This window comes from Amaranthus tricolor, chromosome 3 (genome assembly GCF_026212465.1).
Source record: "Amaranthus tricolor cultivar Red isolate AtriRed21 chromosome 3, ASM2621246v1, whole genome shotgun sequence".
Classification (NCBI taxonomy): Eukaryota; Viridiplantae; Streptophyta; class Magnoliopsida; order Caryophyllales; family Amaranthaceae; genus Amaranthus; species Amaranthus tricolor.
This window is the reverse complement of record NC_080049.1, coordinates 35,393,268-35,411,668: the sequence shown is the minus strand read 5'-3', so window position 1 is coordinate 35,411,668 and position 18,401 is coordinate 35,393,268. Positions and strand designations below refer to the sequence as shown.

Genomic DNA, 18,401 nt, shown 5'->3' with positions numbered 1-18,401 from the left:
GCGTACCCAACCCCCATCTTAAATAGGATTTGGTACCTCAAGCTCTCAACCAACTTGATTCAGGTTATGGGTCATATAATAAATCTTAAGTAGGATTTGGTACCTATTTGATATGAAGTTTTTTTTTTTTTTTTTTTTTTGTGTTAAAATGAAAGTTGTAAAAAAATCTGTCACAAGAATACTTAATGTTGTTTTATTTTGTATTTTGAAGTATTTTATGCCATAGATAAGTCTTATATGCCAATATGTATGTAAATTATAATAATGCAATTTATTGTCTTGTGAATTTTAATTATAATGCCATTGTGTGGTTAAGACCTATTTTGTAATTACAATGCAATACATAGTCTTGTGAGTTTTAATTATTAGTACTAAAAAGTTTGGATAGATCGTTCTTTTAAAGACACAGCACGCAGCTCTTCAAGTTACACTATTGAATTTAATAGTGATATTTTAAACACTTATATTGTCTACAATACAAATATTATTATCAAAATTTCGCCTAGTCTTGGTCAATCCCTTTATTGTATGAGCAGACTATCGTTCTGAATAGTCATTCTGAGCAATGATACTAATTCTATCACATCGCTTCTTGCGAAATTCAAGAGCAGGAGGCACCTCATTTTTCATGATTATGTCATTTTGGATCCGAAAACTCTTCTATCTTTTCATATTTTAACCTGCAAAGCATAAATGACAACATATAAATAAATAATGAACAAATGGGACATGGATACATTCAAATTGATGATTAATTATACACAGTAAGTTAATTGCCCCAGAGTATAAACTATGAAATCCTGTATGGAAGGTAACTATAACTTTAAACTTGAAACTAAGGTTCAGTGGGAATTATCACGTGTTTATAGGAAATCAAAGGAAATGCCAAAGACACAAAAGGCATACCATTCTAGAGAAGACCTTCTTTCCTTGCTCATCACCCTTGTCATCCACGTCTTTGCTGAGAGCCGCAAGAAGCACCTTCCAGAACTCAACAAACTCATTTCCTTTCCTTTTATTGTTCTGCAGTATATCATTGGCAAGATACAAAAGTTGGATCTTTCGGGCCGTCTCAGAACTTTGGAACTGTTTATTCCATGTTGTGATGATCACTTCTGCTTCGCTCTGATGAAATATACACCAGTGTGACAAAGCTATGTAGGAGTTACGGTAATCCACATTCATAATGTCTAGCAAATGCAATAGAGAAATCTATTGATCCAGCAAAAAAACTTTCAATACCACTATGCGTATAAGGACGGCTTTCATAAAAATACGCTAGAAGATAAAATTAATAGCATACCTTAACTTAACAATCACGCATGTAAACTACAAAAGTGCATTCCCATAAAATTATCTTCGTGAAAAAAACTTGTAATACATGTTTCAGAAATTCAATAAATCAAAGAATTCATTCACTTCAGCACGAGTCACTTGGTTAACATAAAGCCATAGAAAGGAACCATGCACCCGAAAGACAAACAAAAATCTCAAGAACATAGCTCGAGATGAAGGGGAAGAAGATATAGCAGGGAGTTTCAAGGCATACAACTAAACAAATAAATACAACAAAAAAAAAAAGATAAGATAATGAAACAAAATTGCCAATTCCCAATTCAAATTCACCATTTCTGAGTTCCATGGAGTGGAGATGCTTAAACGAGAACAAAATAATTGAAAGAAAAACGTACCTAAAGGTAAGCGAAGAACAGTCGATGAACAACACATAATAAAGTTCAAATAAAGAGTCTAGTTCAAATGTATGAGAAAAATTGAAGATTGACGTCAACTTACATAAGTTGTCAATGAGAAAACGACTGACCCATCGTCCAAGAGAAACGTTGAATTCGTAGAAGGCGACATGAGCAGCAGTAAGAAGAAATCAGGCTTGTTCGTTGAATGGAAGGATCGAGTCGCTGAAGAACAGTGAGATTAAGGACTTTTGTGCTTTGTTGATCCAAACTGAGACATCTTTCGAAAAAACCCCTAGATTTAAGCTGTAATGGAGAAATCGGGTTTGTTCGCTCAACCCTAATTTTCATCTGAAACTATATTGAAAACGAAAACTGATGTAAATGAAAACTGAATCAGAAGTTGTAAATTCAGATGAAAACGAAAACTAATGTGGGTTCATAACCATCAAAAACAAGTTTTAAATACGGATGAAAACGAAAATAAAACCTGAAATAACAATTAGGATAAGTAACTTTAATTTGATCAGAATGAGAATAGAGGATTTCGCAAGGAAACATGCAGGTTATTTTGAAGCTTGAAGAACAGATTAGGTGAGGTTGGAAAGTTCAGTAATGAACTATAGAAAAAAAAAAAAAAAACAAAGAGGATATTCTAAAGCGTGAAGAAGCACAACGGGAAAAATAGAGTGAACAGTACTTTCACTGTTCATCATGAATAGGTACTCATTTTATAGTTAGAGGATATTGTGTTTAAATTACTTGAATATGTAATGTTAAGATCGTATATACTTTGTTTATTTCAATATTTTTTAATACTTTATTTATAATTTTTATTTTCTATCAAATTTATTATTTAATAAAATAATTTATCTATCATCTAAAATATTTTACTACCTCCTATTCAGCTGAATTGTCCCATTTTTTTTTTGGCACTATTCACTTATCACTCTTAATTTGTATTTTACTCTTAATCTATAAGTTAAAACATAGTCATATGGGATCTTGTTTGATTCGTCTCAATACAAGGATTATTAATATCAACTTTTTATAATTTTTAATTAAGCATAATTTGAGATATTAAGAGTTAAAATGTTGCCTCGACAAGTGTGAAAAGTCAAATGGGACAGTTCAGCTGAATAGGAGGGAGTATTTTTTTAAATTCCTTTCAACATTTCATATAAGAATAACTTTAAAAAAACAGAAAGAGTACTAATACACAATATAATAATTTAGAGGAAAATTTGCAAAGAAACACTTTATAAAATCAGTTTTTGTAAAAAAACACCTTTTAAAATTTTTTTTATAAAAAAACACCTTTTAAGAGACTTTTTATTAAAAAAACACCTTAAATTAATTTTCGGTGACTTTTGTCAACTTTCAGGCGTTGACTATGCCATTTGTCAACTTTCTGACGTTGACTTTTGAGCTCAAATGGCATAGTCAACGTCTGAAAGTTGACAAAAGTAACCAAAAACTGATTTAAGGTGTTTTTTTAATAAAAAGTCTCTTGTTTTTTTAAAAAAAAATTTTTAAAGGTGTTTTTTTTTTTTTAAAAAAATTGGTTTTATAAGATGTTTCTTTGCAAATTTTTCTAATTTAGACTAAGTTAATTTATACATGACTTACTCTATTATGATAGATGATTGCGAGAATATTAATAGTCCCCTAATGCTTAATCCAATAACAAATGAGAAATTAATACATCACATACCAAATTCATACCCTAATTTCTACATCCAATGTAAAATGTGAAGTAAAACACAGCATAAATACTTTTATTAATTATCTTGCTAAATATCAAACTTAATTAATATTGTAAAAAGGGAGGGATGGAGTAGTACACTACTAGTTATTAAACCGCCATAATATAATATAGGGTTCCGATAAGCTAATTATTATCCAGGCTTTCGACAACTAATAATTACAAATTTGATTAGATCCTGCTTGTACCCTTTAATCATCAATGGCATTGCAAATGCTCCTTTAATTGTTTTCCATCCTGTAAAATTAACATAATCCTATTTAATAAATTGAGAATAAAGAATTAAATAATGTGCACTATTCTAAGTGTATTTCTGTATTTATTTGTTTAGTAAAAGTATATTTGTGAATATTTTTAGTAGTAAATATAGCAAATTATATTTATTTGTTTAGCAAACGTATATTTGTGAATATTTTTAGTAGCAAATTAAAAAGTATAGGTGAAATAATTTTTTTCACCATACCGCTGCAAAGTAGTGAAGTCAGGCCCTTCCAAGTCAAGGCTGAGCGTATAACTGCTGGCCAAAATGGGGCAACATATTTGGTCCAATCTTCACACTTTATCTCCTGCAATTAAATGACTAAAGGGATTAAGGGATTAATTCTCATAAAAGATTAATTTTTCCTATTTTTTGTGCGCAAGAAATTCTCCAACCTTATCCAATATCAAAATAATAGTTTGATATAACTAATCCATTTGGCCCTAATGCTTATTGACTTTAAGACTGATTTTAAATCGATAGAATTCATTTCGGTTAAAAATTAACGATTTAGTACTTCCTCCTTTACTTCTTTATTTGCATCGAAACGCATTTTCGAGCAGTCTAATATGTTTGTCAGATTATTTGTATCTAGAATTATACATAATTAAAAATTATAAAAATTTTTGTTGTGTCAAGCTCCAAATCTCACCATGATGGAGGTGAGTTTAAGCACCTCGTAGCATACTCTTTGGCTTGCACGTTTGAGAATGAAGTTGTGAGTGCAAAGAAGTATGAGAGCATATGTTTTGGGTCAATCAATGAAGTAATGGATGAAGATGAATTGGAGTGCTTTAATGAAGGGAAGGCTCGAAGATCGGGAGGGTTTGAAGACCGCTCGACCAGTCGAGCCAAGATGCAGCACCAATCTAGTGAGCATTGGACAGCCGCTCTACCCGAGCGACATGCTGCACCCGAATTCGTCAGTTTTTGTTTTTGTGTCGATTTTGTTTGGGCTTTAAGCCCTTTTGTTCAATGTTTCTCTAATATGTTTTATGGCTATATAAGGAGTCTTAGATCATCTTTAGGGTATTGGAGAGGCACATACAAGAGTGAAAGCTAGGGTTTACACCATAAGAGTTCTTCCGCTTTGTATATTCATGTTTGTGTGAGATTAAGTTTAAAGGTTCAATCTTTACCTTGAGAGAGTGTTCTCAAGGGCTGTGTGTGGTGAGTCATTAATGTATTGTTGAGTATATTAATGATAAGATACTTGTTTTGAGGGGGAGGTATCCTTAGATACCTCATATATCTTGTGTTTTGTGTTCTCCATTGTTGTGCTATGTTTTTGTTGTTTTTTCTTTGCATTTGTTTTTGTGCTTGTTGTTCACCATTGCCATAGCCCATTCACAACAATTGGTATCAGAGCTTTAGGTTAGATTTGTGGGTTGTTTGGTGGGTGAAAATTAGGGTCCTTGGTAGAGAAACAAGATGGGTGATGGTGCAAAATTTCATATTCCATTGTGATGGAAAATCGAATTTTTCGGTATGGAGGAGAATTGTAGAAGACTTGTTGGTGCAACGGTGTTGATGATGCTCTTGAAAAAAGCAAGCCCACAACAATGGATGAAGGAAAGTGGGTGGCCATGAAGAAGAAGGCGATGATCACTATTAGGCTTGCCATAGCACCCGAAATCAAGTACAACTACTTGATGGAGATCGATCCCGGTGTGTTGTTGGAGAAACTTCAATTGGTGTATGCTTCGAAGTCTCTTACCAACAAGTTATGTTTGAGATGGGAGTTGTATCAACTCATAAAGGAGGATGATACAAGTATACAAGATCATATCAACACATTTAATCAATTAGCGTGCCAATTGTTGAATGTCGATGAGAAGCTTTTCGATGAGGAGAAAGCCCTACTATTCTTGGCTTCACTTCCTAAAAGCTATAAGAATATAGTTCAAACGTTGCTCCTTGGGAGGGAATCTATAACACTAGATCAAGCATTGGTGGTGTTGAGGGAGAATGATAGGTTTATGGAGAGACATAATGAGAAAGACAAGAAGGGGAGTAGTGAGGCACTATATGGTGAGGGTTCAAGAGAGAGAGTAAAAGATAAGGGTTATCAAGTAAGGGGGAAGTCTCAAGGGAGAAATGACTATAATAACAAGGAGATGAAGGAAGACCTCAAGAAGATGAAAGACTTGAGTGTTGGGAGAAGAGATGGTGAAAGTAGCGGAGATGCTGCTCTAGGCTTTGTTGATGATGACTATGATGGCGCGCTTTTAGGTGATAGGGGAGTGACTTGTAGTAAGGTATGGTGATCAACTCCGAATGCTCATTCCATATATGTTGTGAGAAAGAGAAATTTGCTAAGCTTAGTTATGTGGAAGGTGGAAGGTATTGGTGAGATTGTGATTGTGACACATGATGGTGTCAAGAGGAAGCTAGGTGATGTGAGGTATGTTCTTAAGCTTGAGAGGAACCTCATTTCACTTGGTAGATTGGAGTCTAAGGGATGCACCTTCAAAGCTAGTGATGGGTTGTTGAAGGTCATTAAGGGGAGCATGGTGCTCATGAGAGGTAGGAGGAGTCAAAGCAACTTGTATGTGTTGCAAGTTGATGGTGGTTTCCTAGGCCGCAATGATGGTTGCAAGTCACCCAAGAAGGTGACATTTGATAATGATGAGAGATTTGGGCTTGAGGGGGAGATTGTTGTGTCAAGCTCCAAATCTCACCATGATGGAGGTAAATTCGATCACCTCATAGCATACTCTTTAGCTTGCACGTTTGAGAATGAAGTAGTGAGTGCAAGGAAGTATGAAAGCATATGTTTTGGGTCAATCAATAAATTGATAGATGAAGATGAATTGGAGTGCTTTAATGAAGGGAAGGCTCGAAAATCGGAAGGGTTTGAAGACTGCTCGATCAGCCGAGCAAGAGTGGCTCGATCGAGCCAAGAAGCAGCACCAATCCAGTGAGCACTGGACAACCGCTCGACCAGGCGAGCAAAGCTTCTTGACTCGAGTGACATGTAGCACCCGAATTCGTCAGTTCTTGTTTTTGTCCCGGTTTTGTTTGCGCTTTAAGCCCTTTTGTCCTAGGTTTCTCTAATATGTTTTATGGCTATATAAGGAATCTTAGAGCATCTTTAGGGTATTGGAGAGGCACATACAAGAGTGAAAGCTAGGGTTTACATCATAAGAGTTCTTCCTCTTTGTATATGCATGTTTGTGTGAGATTGAGTTTACAGGTTCAATCTTTACCTTGAGAGAGTGTTTTCAAGAGCTGTGTGAGGTGAGTTATTAATGTATTGTTGAGTATATTAATGATAAAATACTTGTTTTGAGGGAGAGTTATCCTTAGATATCTCATATATCTTGTGTTTTGTGTTTTCCATTGTTGTGCTCTGTTTTTGTTGTTTTTTCTTTGCATTTATTTTTGTGCTTATTCTACACCATTGTCATAGCCCATTCACAACAATTTGATATTATGAAAATATACGACAAGACGAATAAAACAAGATTTCAAATGACTATATTTTTTCTCGTATAATAGCTAAAATATGTAAATTACCATAAAATGATGAATAGTAAAAAAGTTGGTTTTGGTGTGTGAAAAAAAAAGGAGGAATTAACATATTAACCCATTTAGAAAGTAGAAAATAGTAGTAGTATGAAGTACGTACGTGGAGTTGAAGGGATTGAAGCAAATTGACATAATCGTTAGCAGAACACCAAGCTGGAAGATAATAAGCATCACATATTTTATCCAACAATTTTATTTCATCAGCTTTCAACGACTTTTCTGATTCAGAAAGGTTTCGATGACACCATGTTACTATTATTATCGTTGCACCTGGAGCAGCTACTCGGGCTAATTCTCTGACAAACTGAAATATATATAAAACAAATGAATTAAATATATATAATTCAATCAATTAAAAAATGGAAATTTGTAAAGAAATAACTTTTAAAATTCTTTTTTGTAAAGAAACATCTTTTATAATTATTTTTGTAAAAAAACGCCTTTTAGAGATTTTTTTTTAAAAAAAACACTTTAAATCAGTTTCTGGTGACTTTGTCAACTTTCCGGCATTGACTATGCCATTTGTCAATTTTCCGGCGTTGACTTTTGTTTTTATTTTTATTTTTATTTTTATTATTAATATTATTTTTTAAAAATTTTTATTTTTATTATTATTTAAAAAAAATAAAAAATTAATAAATAATAATAATAATAATAATAATAATAATAATAATAATAATAAAAATAAAAACATAAATAAAAAAATAATTATTTTTTTATTTTTCCTTTTGTTTTTATTTTTATTTTATTTTTAATTTTTATTATTATTTTATTTTTGTTTTTATCATTATTATTATTATTATTATTATTATTATTATTATTATTATTATTATTAATTTTTTTAAAATTTTTTTTTAAAATAATAATAAAAATTAAAATAAAAAAAAATTTAATATTAATAATAAAAATAAATAAATAAAAACAAAATAAAAAAAAAATTTTAAAAAAATTAATAATAATAATAAAAATAAAAAGTATAAAAATATAAAATAACAATAATAATAATAATAATAATAATAAATAATAATAATAATAATAATAATAATAATAATAATAATAATAATAATAAAAAAATTAAAATTAAAATAATAATAATAATAATAATAATTAAAAATAAAATAAAAATTAAAACAAAAGGAAAAATAAAAAAATAATAATAATAATTTATTTTTTTTAAATTTTAAAAAAAATTATTATTTTTTTTATTTTTGTTTTTATTATTATTATTATTATTATTATTATTTTTTTTTTTTTTTTAAAATTTTGTTAAATAATAATAAAAATAAAAATTTTTAAAAAAATAAAATTAAAAATAAAAATAAAAATAAAAATAAAAGTCAACGCCGGAAAGTTGACAAATGGCATAGTCAACGCCGGAAAGTTGACAAAAGTCACCGGAAACTGATTTAAGGTGTTTTTTTTAAAAAAAGTCTCTTAAAAGGTGTTTTTTTACAAAAAAAAAAAAAATTATAAAAGGTGTTTCTTTACAAAAAAAAAAGGTTTTAAAAGGTGTTTCTTTACAAATTTCCCTTAAAAAAATGCCAAAAATTTATAGTCCCTATATTTTCATTTGTTTTTCATATTCACTTTTTTTTTTATCCCAATGCAAGTTTAAATTTCAAATAATTCTAAGAATAATGTACAAAGAAACATCTTATAAAATCAGTTTTTTTTTAAAAGAACACCTTTTAAAATTTTTTTTGGTAAAAAAAATCTTTTAAGAGACTTTTTATTAAAAAAACACCTTAAATCAGTTTTCGGTAACTTTTGTTAACTTTCAAGCGTTGACTATGCCATTTGTCAACTTTCAGACGTTGACTTTTGAGCTCAAATGGCATAGTCAACGCCTGAAAGTAGAAAAAAGTCACCGAAAACTGATTTAAGGTGTTTTTTTATAAAAAGTCTCTTAAAAGGTGTTTATTTACAAAAAAAATTTTAAAAGGTGTTTTTTTACAAAAGACTGATTTTATAAAGTGTTTCTTTGCAAATTTTTCTAATTCTAATTGTGAGTATCTAACAATTTTAAAAAGTTGATATTTAAGAATATATATATATATTAAGACAAATTTATCAAAATTACATATGGATATGTTTTTTCATATTGGTCAATGAAAATATAGTCAAAATTTAACAATGAAATTCGTAATAAATTTTATTTTACAAAAACATATAAAAATGGTTAAAGAGTGTTTGGCAAAACTGACGATTTGTTTTGGCGTAGGCTGATCCCATTGCATTAATTAAATCATTCAATAATTTTATTATCAAATTAATTATCCTACAAAAATTATTCAAAATTTACCATTGAAATCCTTAGGTTAATTAATTTTATTTTTTTGGGTAAGACTCTAATTAAGCTAATAATGACAAAGATAAGAAATGTTAAACCTTGCTTTTGTCAGGCATGTGTTCACCACTCTCCATTGACCAAACAAAATCAAATTGTCCGTCCTCAAATGGTTGCTCCAACGCATCTGCTACTTGAAAGAATGCCTGCCAGTTGTCATTCATATCTTCATATACATTTGATAATCTTAATAAACAAACTTAAAACAACAAATAATTGCTTAAAGACATAGCCTTATAATGACACTCTTGTCAATCTCATAATAATATTAATTAATGCTTTTGTGTTGCGTATAATCATTAGTTTTAAAATTAAAATTAAGGTCAAAATAATTATTATTTAAATTTGTTTTATTGGAATTACTACATTAAAACTCAAAATTATTTACTTGTATCAATTTACGAGAAAGTTAGAGATAAGAGTATATAATATGTGTGTCTTGAACCTTAGCCATCATTTTTAATTAACTTTTACTTGACTTAATCAATGATCTCTTCACATGATATTTAACCCAAAATGACAAAACATCACGAATTAATCCAAATCTCATTTATTCTTAATTAAATTCAAATTTATTCATAGATAAAAATTAAAAAGTCTATATTGCCTCCAACCATTAAACGTAGACTATAAATACATTTATATAACATATTATATGTTATAATCTCAGAATATAATCTTATAAAGCATTCTATTTGTAAGTTTATGTAGGTTGTTGAGATAGTATTTTGAATGGCCAAATAAAGTTTGGTTTAAACCGCAAATTAAATTGGACTAAATTATAATTTTAGTATTTGGTCTGGTCTACGGTCTAAACGGTCTGGTATGGTTTTTTTTCAAAAAATTTACGGGTTACAGTCTGGTCCCGGTTTTTTATTTTTCAGACTAGACCAGATCGCAAACCGTACTAAGACCAAAAATCATTATTGAAAAAAAAAAATAAGTTGCTACGCAAATATTTCGAGATGTAGTTATTTTGATATAGTAATATATACTTCAATAATGTTAATGCAATCAACTAATTACAAATTATATATTTGGTGATTTAGGTGCGAAATATTCGTACAAATACATATATAAATTTGGCCAAAAATATAAAAATAAAAAACCGTAAAACAAAGCGTACCAGACCGTTGTAGAACGATTTGGTCCGGTCCGGCTTGAAAATTTTCTTGACCGAAAAATTTAATTTGGTCTAATTTTAATATCACAACAGATCAAATCGGACCGTGTACCTTATCAGCTAATCCCTGAGCAGCAGCCAAAGCTTGAGCTCTTTGAGCCTGTATAGGACTTAAGGTGATACCTTGGCATGTAGCCCCATACTTCTTGGCTATATATCTAGAGCTTCCCCCTATTCCACAACCTACGTCTACCACCTTTTTTGGCTCTCTAATACTCGGATCATCTGCAACATCATTATTGACTTTGAGATAAGACTTTGAGATAAGATATTAAGAAGTCCGCATGTCAATAACTAATTGATTTCATGAATGAAGTACTCCAGTTTCAATGGAAAATTCGAGTTCTTCTATTTGTTAGTTCTACAAGGAACGATACTTTATATTATAAATTTTGAATAAAATTAATTTTGTTTATTTTCATTTTAATAATTTAATAATATTTATAGTATTCATATATTTTCTATTAATTCCATCTTAGTATTTTTATATTGCTTATTATATCTCTACAAGTTTTTCACTAATTTTATAAAAAAATATTTACATTTTATCCACTAGCATTCTTTTAATACTTAATTTTTAACATTTATGGTCCTTATTTTTCCTCCATCAAATTAATTACTTTCTTTGTTTACTAATGTTCATTCTATTTAGACTATTTTATTTTAGAGAGAGAAATTAAATTAAGATTTTTAAGACATATACAGATAATAAAATATATCCACGTGACATCTCGTTAGGTTCGTCTTAATATATACCTTTTTATTATATATTTTTTATAATTTTTTATAATGCGTATTTAGAGATATTAAGGTTTTACTTAAAAAATTTGTAAAAAGTAAACAAGAAGAAAAAAAAGAACCAAAAAGAACAAAAAGAGTATTTAATAAAATAATAAATTCATCATCTATAAAATTCTATTTTTCTTAATTTTGGGATCATATTTTTGTCAAACGACTTTAATATTAAGTTTGAAATTATTGACTTATACTTCAAAATATTTCACAATTTTTGTTGAGATGTGCTCTAAACTTTTAACAAATTATTTTCTATTTAATTTACTTTTTTCCATTTTAATTATTTTCAATTAGTACAAAATAACAGTTACTCAAATTTCATGAACAACAAATAACTTTTTATTCATCATACACCTGCATGCATGTATATAAACCATTTTTAAAAATCATTTTAATTATTTTATCATAGTATTAAAAAAAAAAATTAATGACGAGCACATGTGCATATGTAGTTATGTACCAGGAATGCCAGCGAAGCGGAGGGCTTCTTCAATCATGCGAATCTGGGCGGAGCGGTGATGGGTAAGAGAAGCAGATGAAGAAGGATCATAAAAGCCATGATGCATATGATCTCCCCATATATCTTCCCAAATCCCTGAAGATGTGTCGTAAAACTCAGCTATTCCTTGTTTCAATTCTTCCCTTGTTCTTTTTGTTCCTGCACGTGTCATTTTCGAGTTCTCTACTCCCCCAACTGATGCCAATGCCGTCGCCATTGATATTAAGAATTATGATGATGTGGAATTTATGTTTTTGATGAGAAAAGGAGGGCGATGTAATAAGTAATATAGTGTGAAGATAATAAGGTTATTCCCCCCTGGGCCATGCGGGCGGGCCTAGATGAAACTTATTAAGGCCGCCGGTGCCTTCTGGAATTTTATGGATCATAAATTAAGTTGAAAAGAAATAGATTCTCTATAGAGATATAAGTTAAACTTTTTTGAAATCAACAAGTCGAGACCATTTCATCGTGAGATGAGCCCATATAAGCAGTTTAAGTAATACTCCCTCCTATTCAGCTGAACTGTCCCATTTGACTTTTCACACTTGTCGAGGCAACATTTTAACTCTTAATATCTCAAATTATGCTTAATTAAAAATTATAAAAAGTTGATATTAATAATCCTTGTATTGAGACAAATCAAACAAGATCCCATATGACTATGTTTTAACTTATAGATTAAGAGTAAAATACAAATTAAGAGTGATAAGTGAATAGTGCCAAAAAAAAATGGGACAATTCAGCTGAATAGGAGGTAGTATTATTTAAAAAAAAGCCTAATTAAGTAAGTTAAAGACAATTTTTTTGTTCAGTTTTTTTAAAAATAAATATTGAGCTAGCTCATATTAAACCGTCTCACAATAAGACGGTATTAATAAATAAATTGTGTTTTGCAATAGTAAATAAGTTTTTAATTTTTATTTGGTAAATTGAGTAATGAATTTGATAAAATTTTATAGGTGTAGAGGACCCATGAGAAGGATGACCCCTAAAATTAAATTAACTATATTAGTTTTGCTTCAGTTAAATCCAACTAATAAATTAAGTTCTAAAGTTTAAATTTACATCTAAAAAATACATAATAAGTGAAGATATTAGGTTAAAATAAAAGTATAATTTTACAAAAGGTATTTTATAATCTATATAACAATATTATTGAATTGAAATATTAAGCGCTATTATAACTGATCTAACCCTACACAGATTAATGCCAACCATATTTGGGTATGAAAAAACCCTAATTATGACAAGGCCAATGGAGTTCACATATATAAGTCGTCCTTGCTTGTCTCTCCACTCCAAAAGACAAACGTACCGCGTAATAAATTAATAATACTATAATAAATAATACTACGAATATTATAAAAATACGACTAATGTTAAGCAAATAAACTAATTTTTAATGACTTGGACTTGAAATATATTTCTCAAAGAGATGATCTTTTCAGATGCGTATTTATATATATGGTTCACAAGAAAGGTTACTCTAATAATTTGGTGGTTAGACTGTTCTGTGTTTTCTTTCTTCCAAGTTCTGAGATTTATCTAAGTCTTGCATAACATGCAGAAAGTTTCATACCAACTTGATTATAATTTTTTTTTCGACCCGATAGGCGGTGGCATCTCGTCGCAATATGCTACCAAATACCAATCAGTTACCGCTTGCGTATTCGCAAATAGCGAACTGCTCTGTTCGGATGGTATACCTCATGTTAAGGCAAGGTGGTCATTTGTCTAGGGGTCTAAAGTTAGAAAGAGCCTAAAATTAGAAAATATTAGTTAATTAATAGAAATATACACTTAAAAATTTACAATTTATAAGTAGTTCTTTTATCATTAAAAATTATATGACACGTTTACATTTTTAATACTAATTATAATATATATATATATATATATATATATATATATATATATATATATATATATATATATATATAAAAGGTCTGTCTTTGTTATTTTTCCAATATCTGTTCAGTTCAGAATCGACTATTCATAGGGAGAGTACATTTTTTTCAGTTTTCCTAGGGCCCATACAATGTCAGGAATGACACTGATACCTCACATCGAACAATTAAACATAGTGTGAATACTTTATAAGTTATTAAAGTCCTTCTTCTCATAACCATATAATTTTGGAATGGTATATAAATTTTAGGTCTGTCAAACAGATCAGGTTGGGTCGGGTTCGGGTTCGAGTTATATATAAACAAGTCAGAAAACCTTTGACCCAAAACTAACCCATTTAGTTAATTGGGTTGAAAATCACAACCTTGACCCGACCTGCAACAGATCAGGTCGACCTGATTTCAACCCACTTAACCCGTTTATAATCTTTTTGTTTTGGTTTTCAGGTTTTTAATGTTGATTAAATCTAATTTTGTAGGCTTTAATTTTAACTTTATATTTTTTGTTGTTTATTTTGTATTTACAATGAAAATTAAGAAAATATTAAATGAAATAAGTTTAGCTTATAATTATTGATTTAACTCGAAATTAACACATTTAAAAAAATGGGTTATACAGGTGTTTTTCAGGTTTAAAATTTTGACCTGAACCTATCCATTTAATAAACAGATCAAGTCGGATAAACCCATTTAATTAATTGGATTAAAAGTCTCAACTAAAACACACTTATTTTGAGTTAGGATTCAAATTGAATTAGCAGGTCGGATTAACTTTTGACATTTATAATATAAATTTCATTGGTTTATAAAATGTATGCGTGTCATGTATCTTGCTACGGAGGCATTAACAGCTACCAAATATTGCGTGTATTCTATAATTTGTTTTATATTTATTGCAATTCCATTTATTATCACATGCAAACAGCCTTGGAAATTATAATATGCTCGCAGTACCATTTGGCACTACATATTAACAATACCAAATGATATTGGGACACTTTGTCCCCTTAAATGACACTTGACATTGAGAGCAGTAATAATGTCTCTGTAAACATGCACCGATGTAATATTATATTCATTATATATATATATATATATATATAAAAGAGAATTAAAACAATGTGAGAGACTTGAGAGTAATAATCTACTTCAATGCTTTTCTTTTTATTATATTTAACAACGTAAGAGCACTTTGACTAGTAGTGATTGTTGCCGTATGCTATAAATTGCTAATTCCAACCAATGTTATACTCCCTCCGATCTTTTAATTTAGTCCCATTTCCTTATTTGGCAAAACCTTTGAATTAGTCCCATTTCTATTTTTGGCAATCCTTTTTTACTTAAATACCCTTAGTTCACACAAGTAATTACGAATATACCCCCATATACCTTACTTACCCAACTACCCTTCACTACTTATCCTTCACTACTTACCCTTTACTATTTACCCTTTTTAATGGACCCCACACAACCCTTAATATCCGTGCCCAACCTATATGGGACTATATTGAAAGATCGGAGGGAGTATTATATCTCTTTCTTATAATAATTATTTTTTATATTCTTTATTTTTTATGTCCTAATTAATCAATTTTCTATAACTTATACTTGAATATGGTTTTTATTTTTTATTTTCGTTCGCACAATTTTCTTTTAATATTATTTATATAATTTACTATTTTATCTTTTTGTTCAACAAATCAACTATTCAGTATTCAAATACATAAGTAAAAAAAAAAGCAAATGTAATCAAACACAAAGACAAAATAATTATAATTGAAAGCCTCCATTAGAAAATAAAATATCTACCAAATGATCAAACATTATATCTCACAAGTCACATCACCATTAATCAGAGTTACTCAGAAGAAAAGTCTACCTTGTACTAAGTTTTAAATACAGTAAATTATAAAAAACTATCTCATTTTTATACTTCATTTTGTAAAAAACTACCTTATGTAAAAAATTTAAAAAAAATTACCTTATATAATACAATTCTTTGCAAAACACTACCTTATAACCTAGGTTACACTAAAACGGACACGGACACGGACACGACACGGGTACGGGAAAACGCCAACTTAAAAATGGCGGACACGGGGACACGAAAATGGTAATATAATAAATATATCAAATCAAAGATAATTTTACAATCTTTCATTTGATATTTTGTAAATAAACACTTTAAAAACATAAAAATCACATAAAATACAAATAAGTACCAAATAAACAACATGAGTATTTAAAATAAGTCATACAAATTCAAAAAAAATTTAAAAATTTAAAAATCAAATTACAAACACATTAAAAAACCACAATTAAGAATTGAACTCTTAAGAAAAAATCACATTAAATTTTTTTTTTTTTTAAAACGTGTCCTTCACTCTTGCCGTGTCCCTTACGTGTCCTAGTCGTGTCCGCGTGTTCGAAAAAATATTAAAATATTGGACACTTCATTTGGCGTGTCGGACACGGATTTTCGCGTATCCGTCGCGTGTCCGTGTCCGACACGTGACACGTCTGCCAATTGGTGTGTCCGTGTATCAGAGCTTATAACGATTTTTGGCCTTTGACCGTTAAGTATAACCGTTAAGTATAACCATTGACCCTCACGTGACAGTCTCGTGAGTTGCAGTACAAACCTTCCTTTCCTTGTTTCTCTAAGATTTGCGTACAACAATGGCGGCTCATCTCTCTGTTTGCCTCATGAATCGGATTCTTGAAGGCGAAACGATGCTCTCGGGTTTTGTGAAGCCTTGAAACTATCCCTTTCTTCTTCCTTTGTCATTTTCGGTCCAATACACAGCCACAAAATCCGACCGATACCACTAATAGTCCTGCCAATCCATGAAGACAAAATCTGGCATTTCTTCTTGATTCTAAACATTTCTTATGTAAGGTAGATGATGATCTGCAACAATCATCCCTTTTAAAGATGAACACACCCAAGGAAAAGAAAGAACAAAAACGACTGCCAAATTAAAACCAACAGAGTGAAATGAAAACTAAATTAAACCCAAATGAACCCCATTAAAATCAACAGAGTGAAATGAAACCCAAATAAATCAACGAAAACCATGAAATGCAATGGAAACCAGCAGAGTGCTAACTGCAAAATAGAAAATGAAAAAAAAATCACATTTGGAGCTAAGATCAAATTAAAATGAACCCCATTCAGTCATAAGTCACAAAGTTACATAATTAATCCCCTAAATCATAAACCCTAATTAGAATCGGATAGTTGAAAATTACTTTCTCAAATACAAAAAAAGGTGGTTTACTAGTAAATGAATTGGACCGAAAATGACAAAGGAAGAAGAAAGGGATAGTTTCAAGGCTTTACAAGACCCGAGAGCATCGTTTCGCCTTCAAGAATCCGATTCATGAGGCAAAGAGAGAGATGAGCTGCTTATTGTTGTACTGCAAATCTTAGAGAAACAAGGAAACGAAGGTTTGTACTGCAAATCACGTGACTGTCACGTGAGGGTCAACGGTTATACTTAACAGTCAAAGGCCAAAAATCGTTATAAGGTAGTGTTTTGCAAAGAATTGTACTCCCTCCGATCTTTCAATATAGTCCCATATAGGTTGGGCACGGATATTAAGGGTTGTGTGGGGTCCATTAAAAAGGGTAAATAGTAAAGGGTAAGTAGTGAAGGATAAGTAGTGAAGGGTAGTTGGGTAAGTAAGGTATATGGGGGTATATTCGTAATTACTTGTGTGAACTAAGGGTATTTAAGTAAAAAAGGATTGCCAAAAATAGAAATGGGACTAATTCAAAGGTTTTGCCAAATAAGGAAATGGGACTAAATTAAAAGATCGGAGGGAGTATTATATAAGGTAGTTTTTTGCAAAACTTTTTACATAAGGTAGTTTTTTACAAAATTAGATATAGATTAGTTAATTTTTTATAATTTACTCTTTAAATAATGTCTTTTTAAGTGCATGATGTTTATAAACCCTACTAATAAGAAAAAATTTAATAATATATAAAATGTAAATAAAGTAAGGTAAAATAAAAAATTATATAATTATTTTTCTCATATAAAGATAACAATACAAATATTGTGAAACATTATCATCACATTACAAATATTGTGAAGTATAATATAAAAATATTATAAATAATTTGAAATGGAAAAGTAAAAAAATCTGAGTTATCATCTTCTCGGACAACATTTAAAACATTGCATTGTGATTTGTGAATAAAGAACAAATTTCTATCATGGATGGTAGCGTAGGCCCTAGTCTACATGTGCAGTGTGCAGTGTGCAGTGTGCAGTGTGCGGTGTGCCGTATGCCGTGTGAAGTATGCTTTAATAATCCCAATTCTTATATATTGTCATCCCTTTCATTTTATCGCAACCTCCTGAATAAATTACCAATTTGCCTTTGAATTTTGAAAAAATTACGATTTTTCC

General features: G+C 29.9%; 2 protein-coding genes across 3 annotated transcripts; both read right to left on the bottom strand.

The window, feature by feature from the left end:
- Nucleotides 1-294: 294 nt before the first annotated feature.
- Nucleotides 295-2,363, bottom strand: LOC130808218 (uncharacterized). 2 transcript variants are annotated; one of them, XM_057673694.1, is made up of 4 exons: nucleotides 2,182-2,363; nucleotides 1,795-2,048; nucleotides 907-1,125; nucleotides 295-680 (listed from the first exon to the last, which is right to left on the bottom strand). In XM_057673694.1, exons 2-4 carry the CDS (start codon nucleotides 1,861-1,863, stop codon nucleotides 669-671), a joined length of 300 nt encoding a protein of 99 aa, XP_057529677.1. In that variant the 5' UTR covers nucleotides 1,864-2,048; nucleotides 2,182-2,363; the 3' UTR covers nucleotides 295-668. The 2 variants fall into 2 exon arrangements, with proteins under 2 accessions (XP_057529677.1, XP_057529676.1); XM_057673693.1 differs by having other exon boundaries at nucleotides 1,795-2,363.
- Nucleotides 2,364-3,351: 988 nt separating this feature from the next.
- LOC130808217 (probable tocopherol O-methyltransferase, chloroplastic) lies at nucleotides 3,352-12,488 on the bottom strand. Its single transcript, XM_057673691.1, has 6 exons — nucleotides 12,032-12,488; nucleotides 10,829-11,001; nucleotides 9,635-9,739; nucleotides 7,347-7,550; nucleotides 3,920-4,022; nucleotides 3,352-3,693 (listed from the first exon to the last, which is right to left on the bottom strand). Exons 1-6 carry the CDS (start codon nucleotides 12,285-12,287, stop codon nucleotides 3,590-3,592), a joined length of 945 nt encoding a protein of 314 aa, XP_057529674.1. The 5' UTR covers nucleotides 12,288-12,488; the 3' UTR covers nucleotides 3,352-3,589.
- Between the last annotated feature and the right edge of the window lie 5,913 nt (nucleotides 12,489-18,401).

What these genes read in the sequence shown, in the direction of transcription:
- LOC130808218 (XM_057673693.1), bottom strand. Translation starts at nt 1,863, where the DNA reads ATGTCGCCTTCTACGAATTCAACGTTTCTCTTGGACGATGGGTCAGTC. An exon ending in TTTTCTCATTGACAACTTAT is followed by an intron (nt 1,126 to 1,794) that starts GTAAGTTGACGT and finishes ATATTTCATCAG; the next exon opens with AGCGAAGCAGAAGTGATCAT.
- LOC130808217 (XM_057673691.1), bottom strand. Translation starts at nt 12,287, where the DNA reads ATGGCGACGGCATTGGCATCAGTTGGGGGAGTAGAGAACTCGAAAATG. An exon ending in CTCAGGGATTAGCTGATAAG is followed by an intron (nt 9,740 to 10,828) that starts GTACACGGTCCG and finishes GACAACTGGCAG; the next exon opens with GCATTCTTTCAAGTAGCAGA. An exon ending in TTCAATCCCTTCAACTCCAC is followed by an intron (nt 4,023 to 7,346) that starts GTACGTACTTCA and finishes ATTTAATTGCAG; the next exon opens with GAGATAAAGTGTGAAGATTG.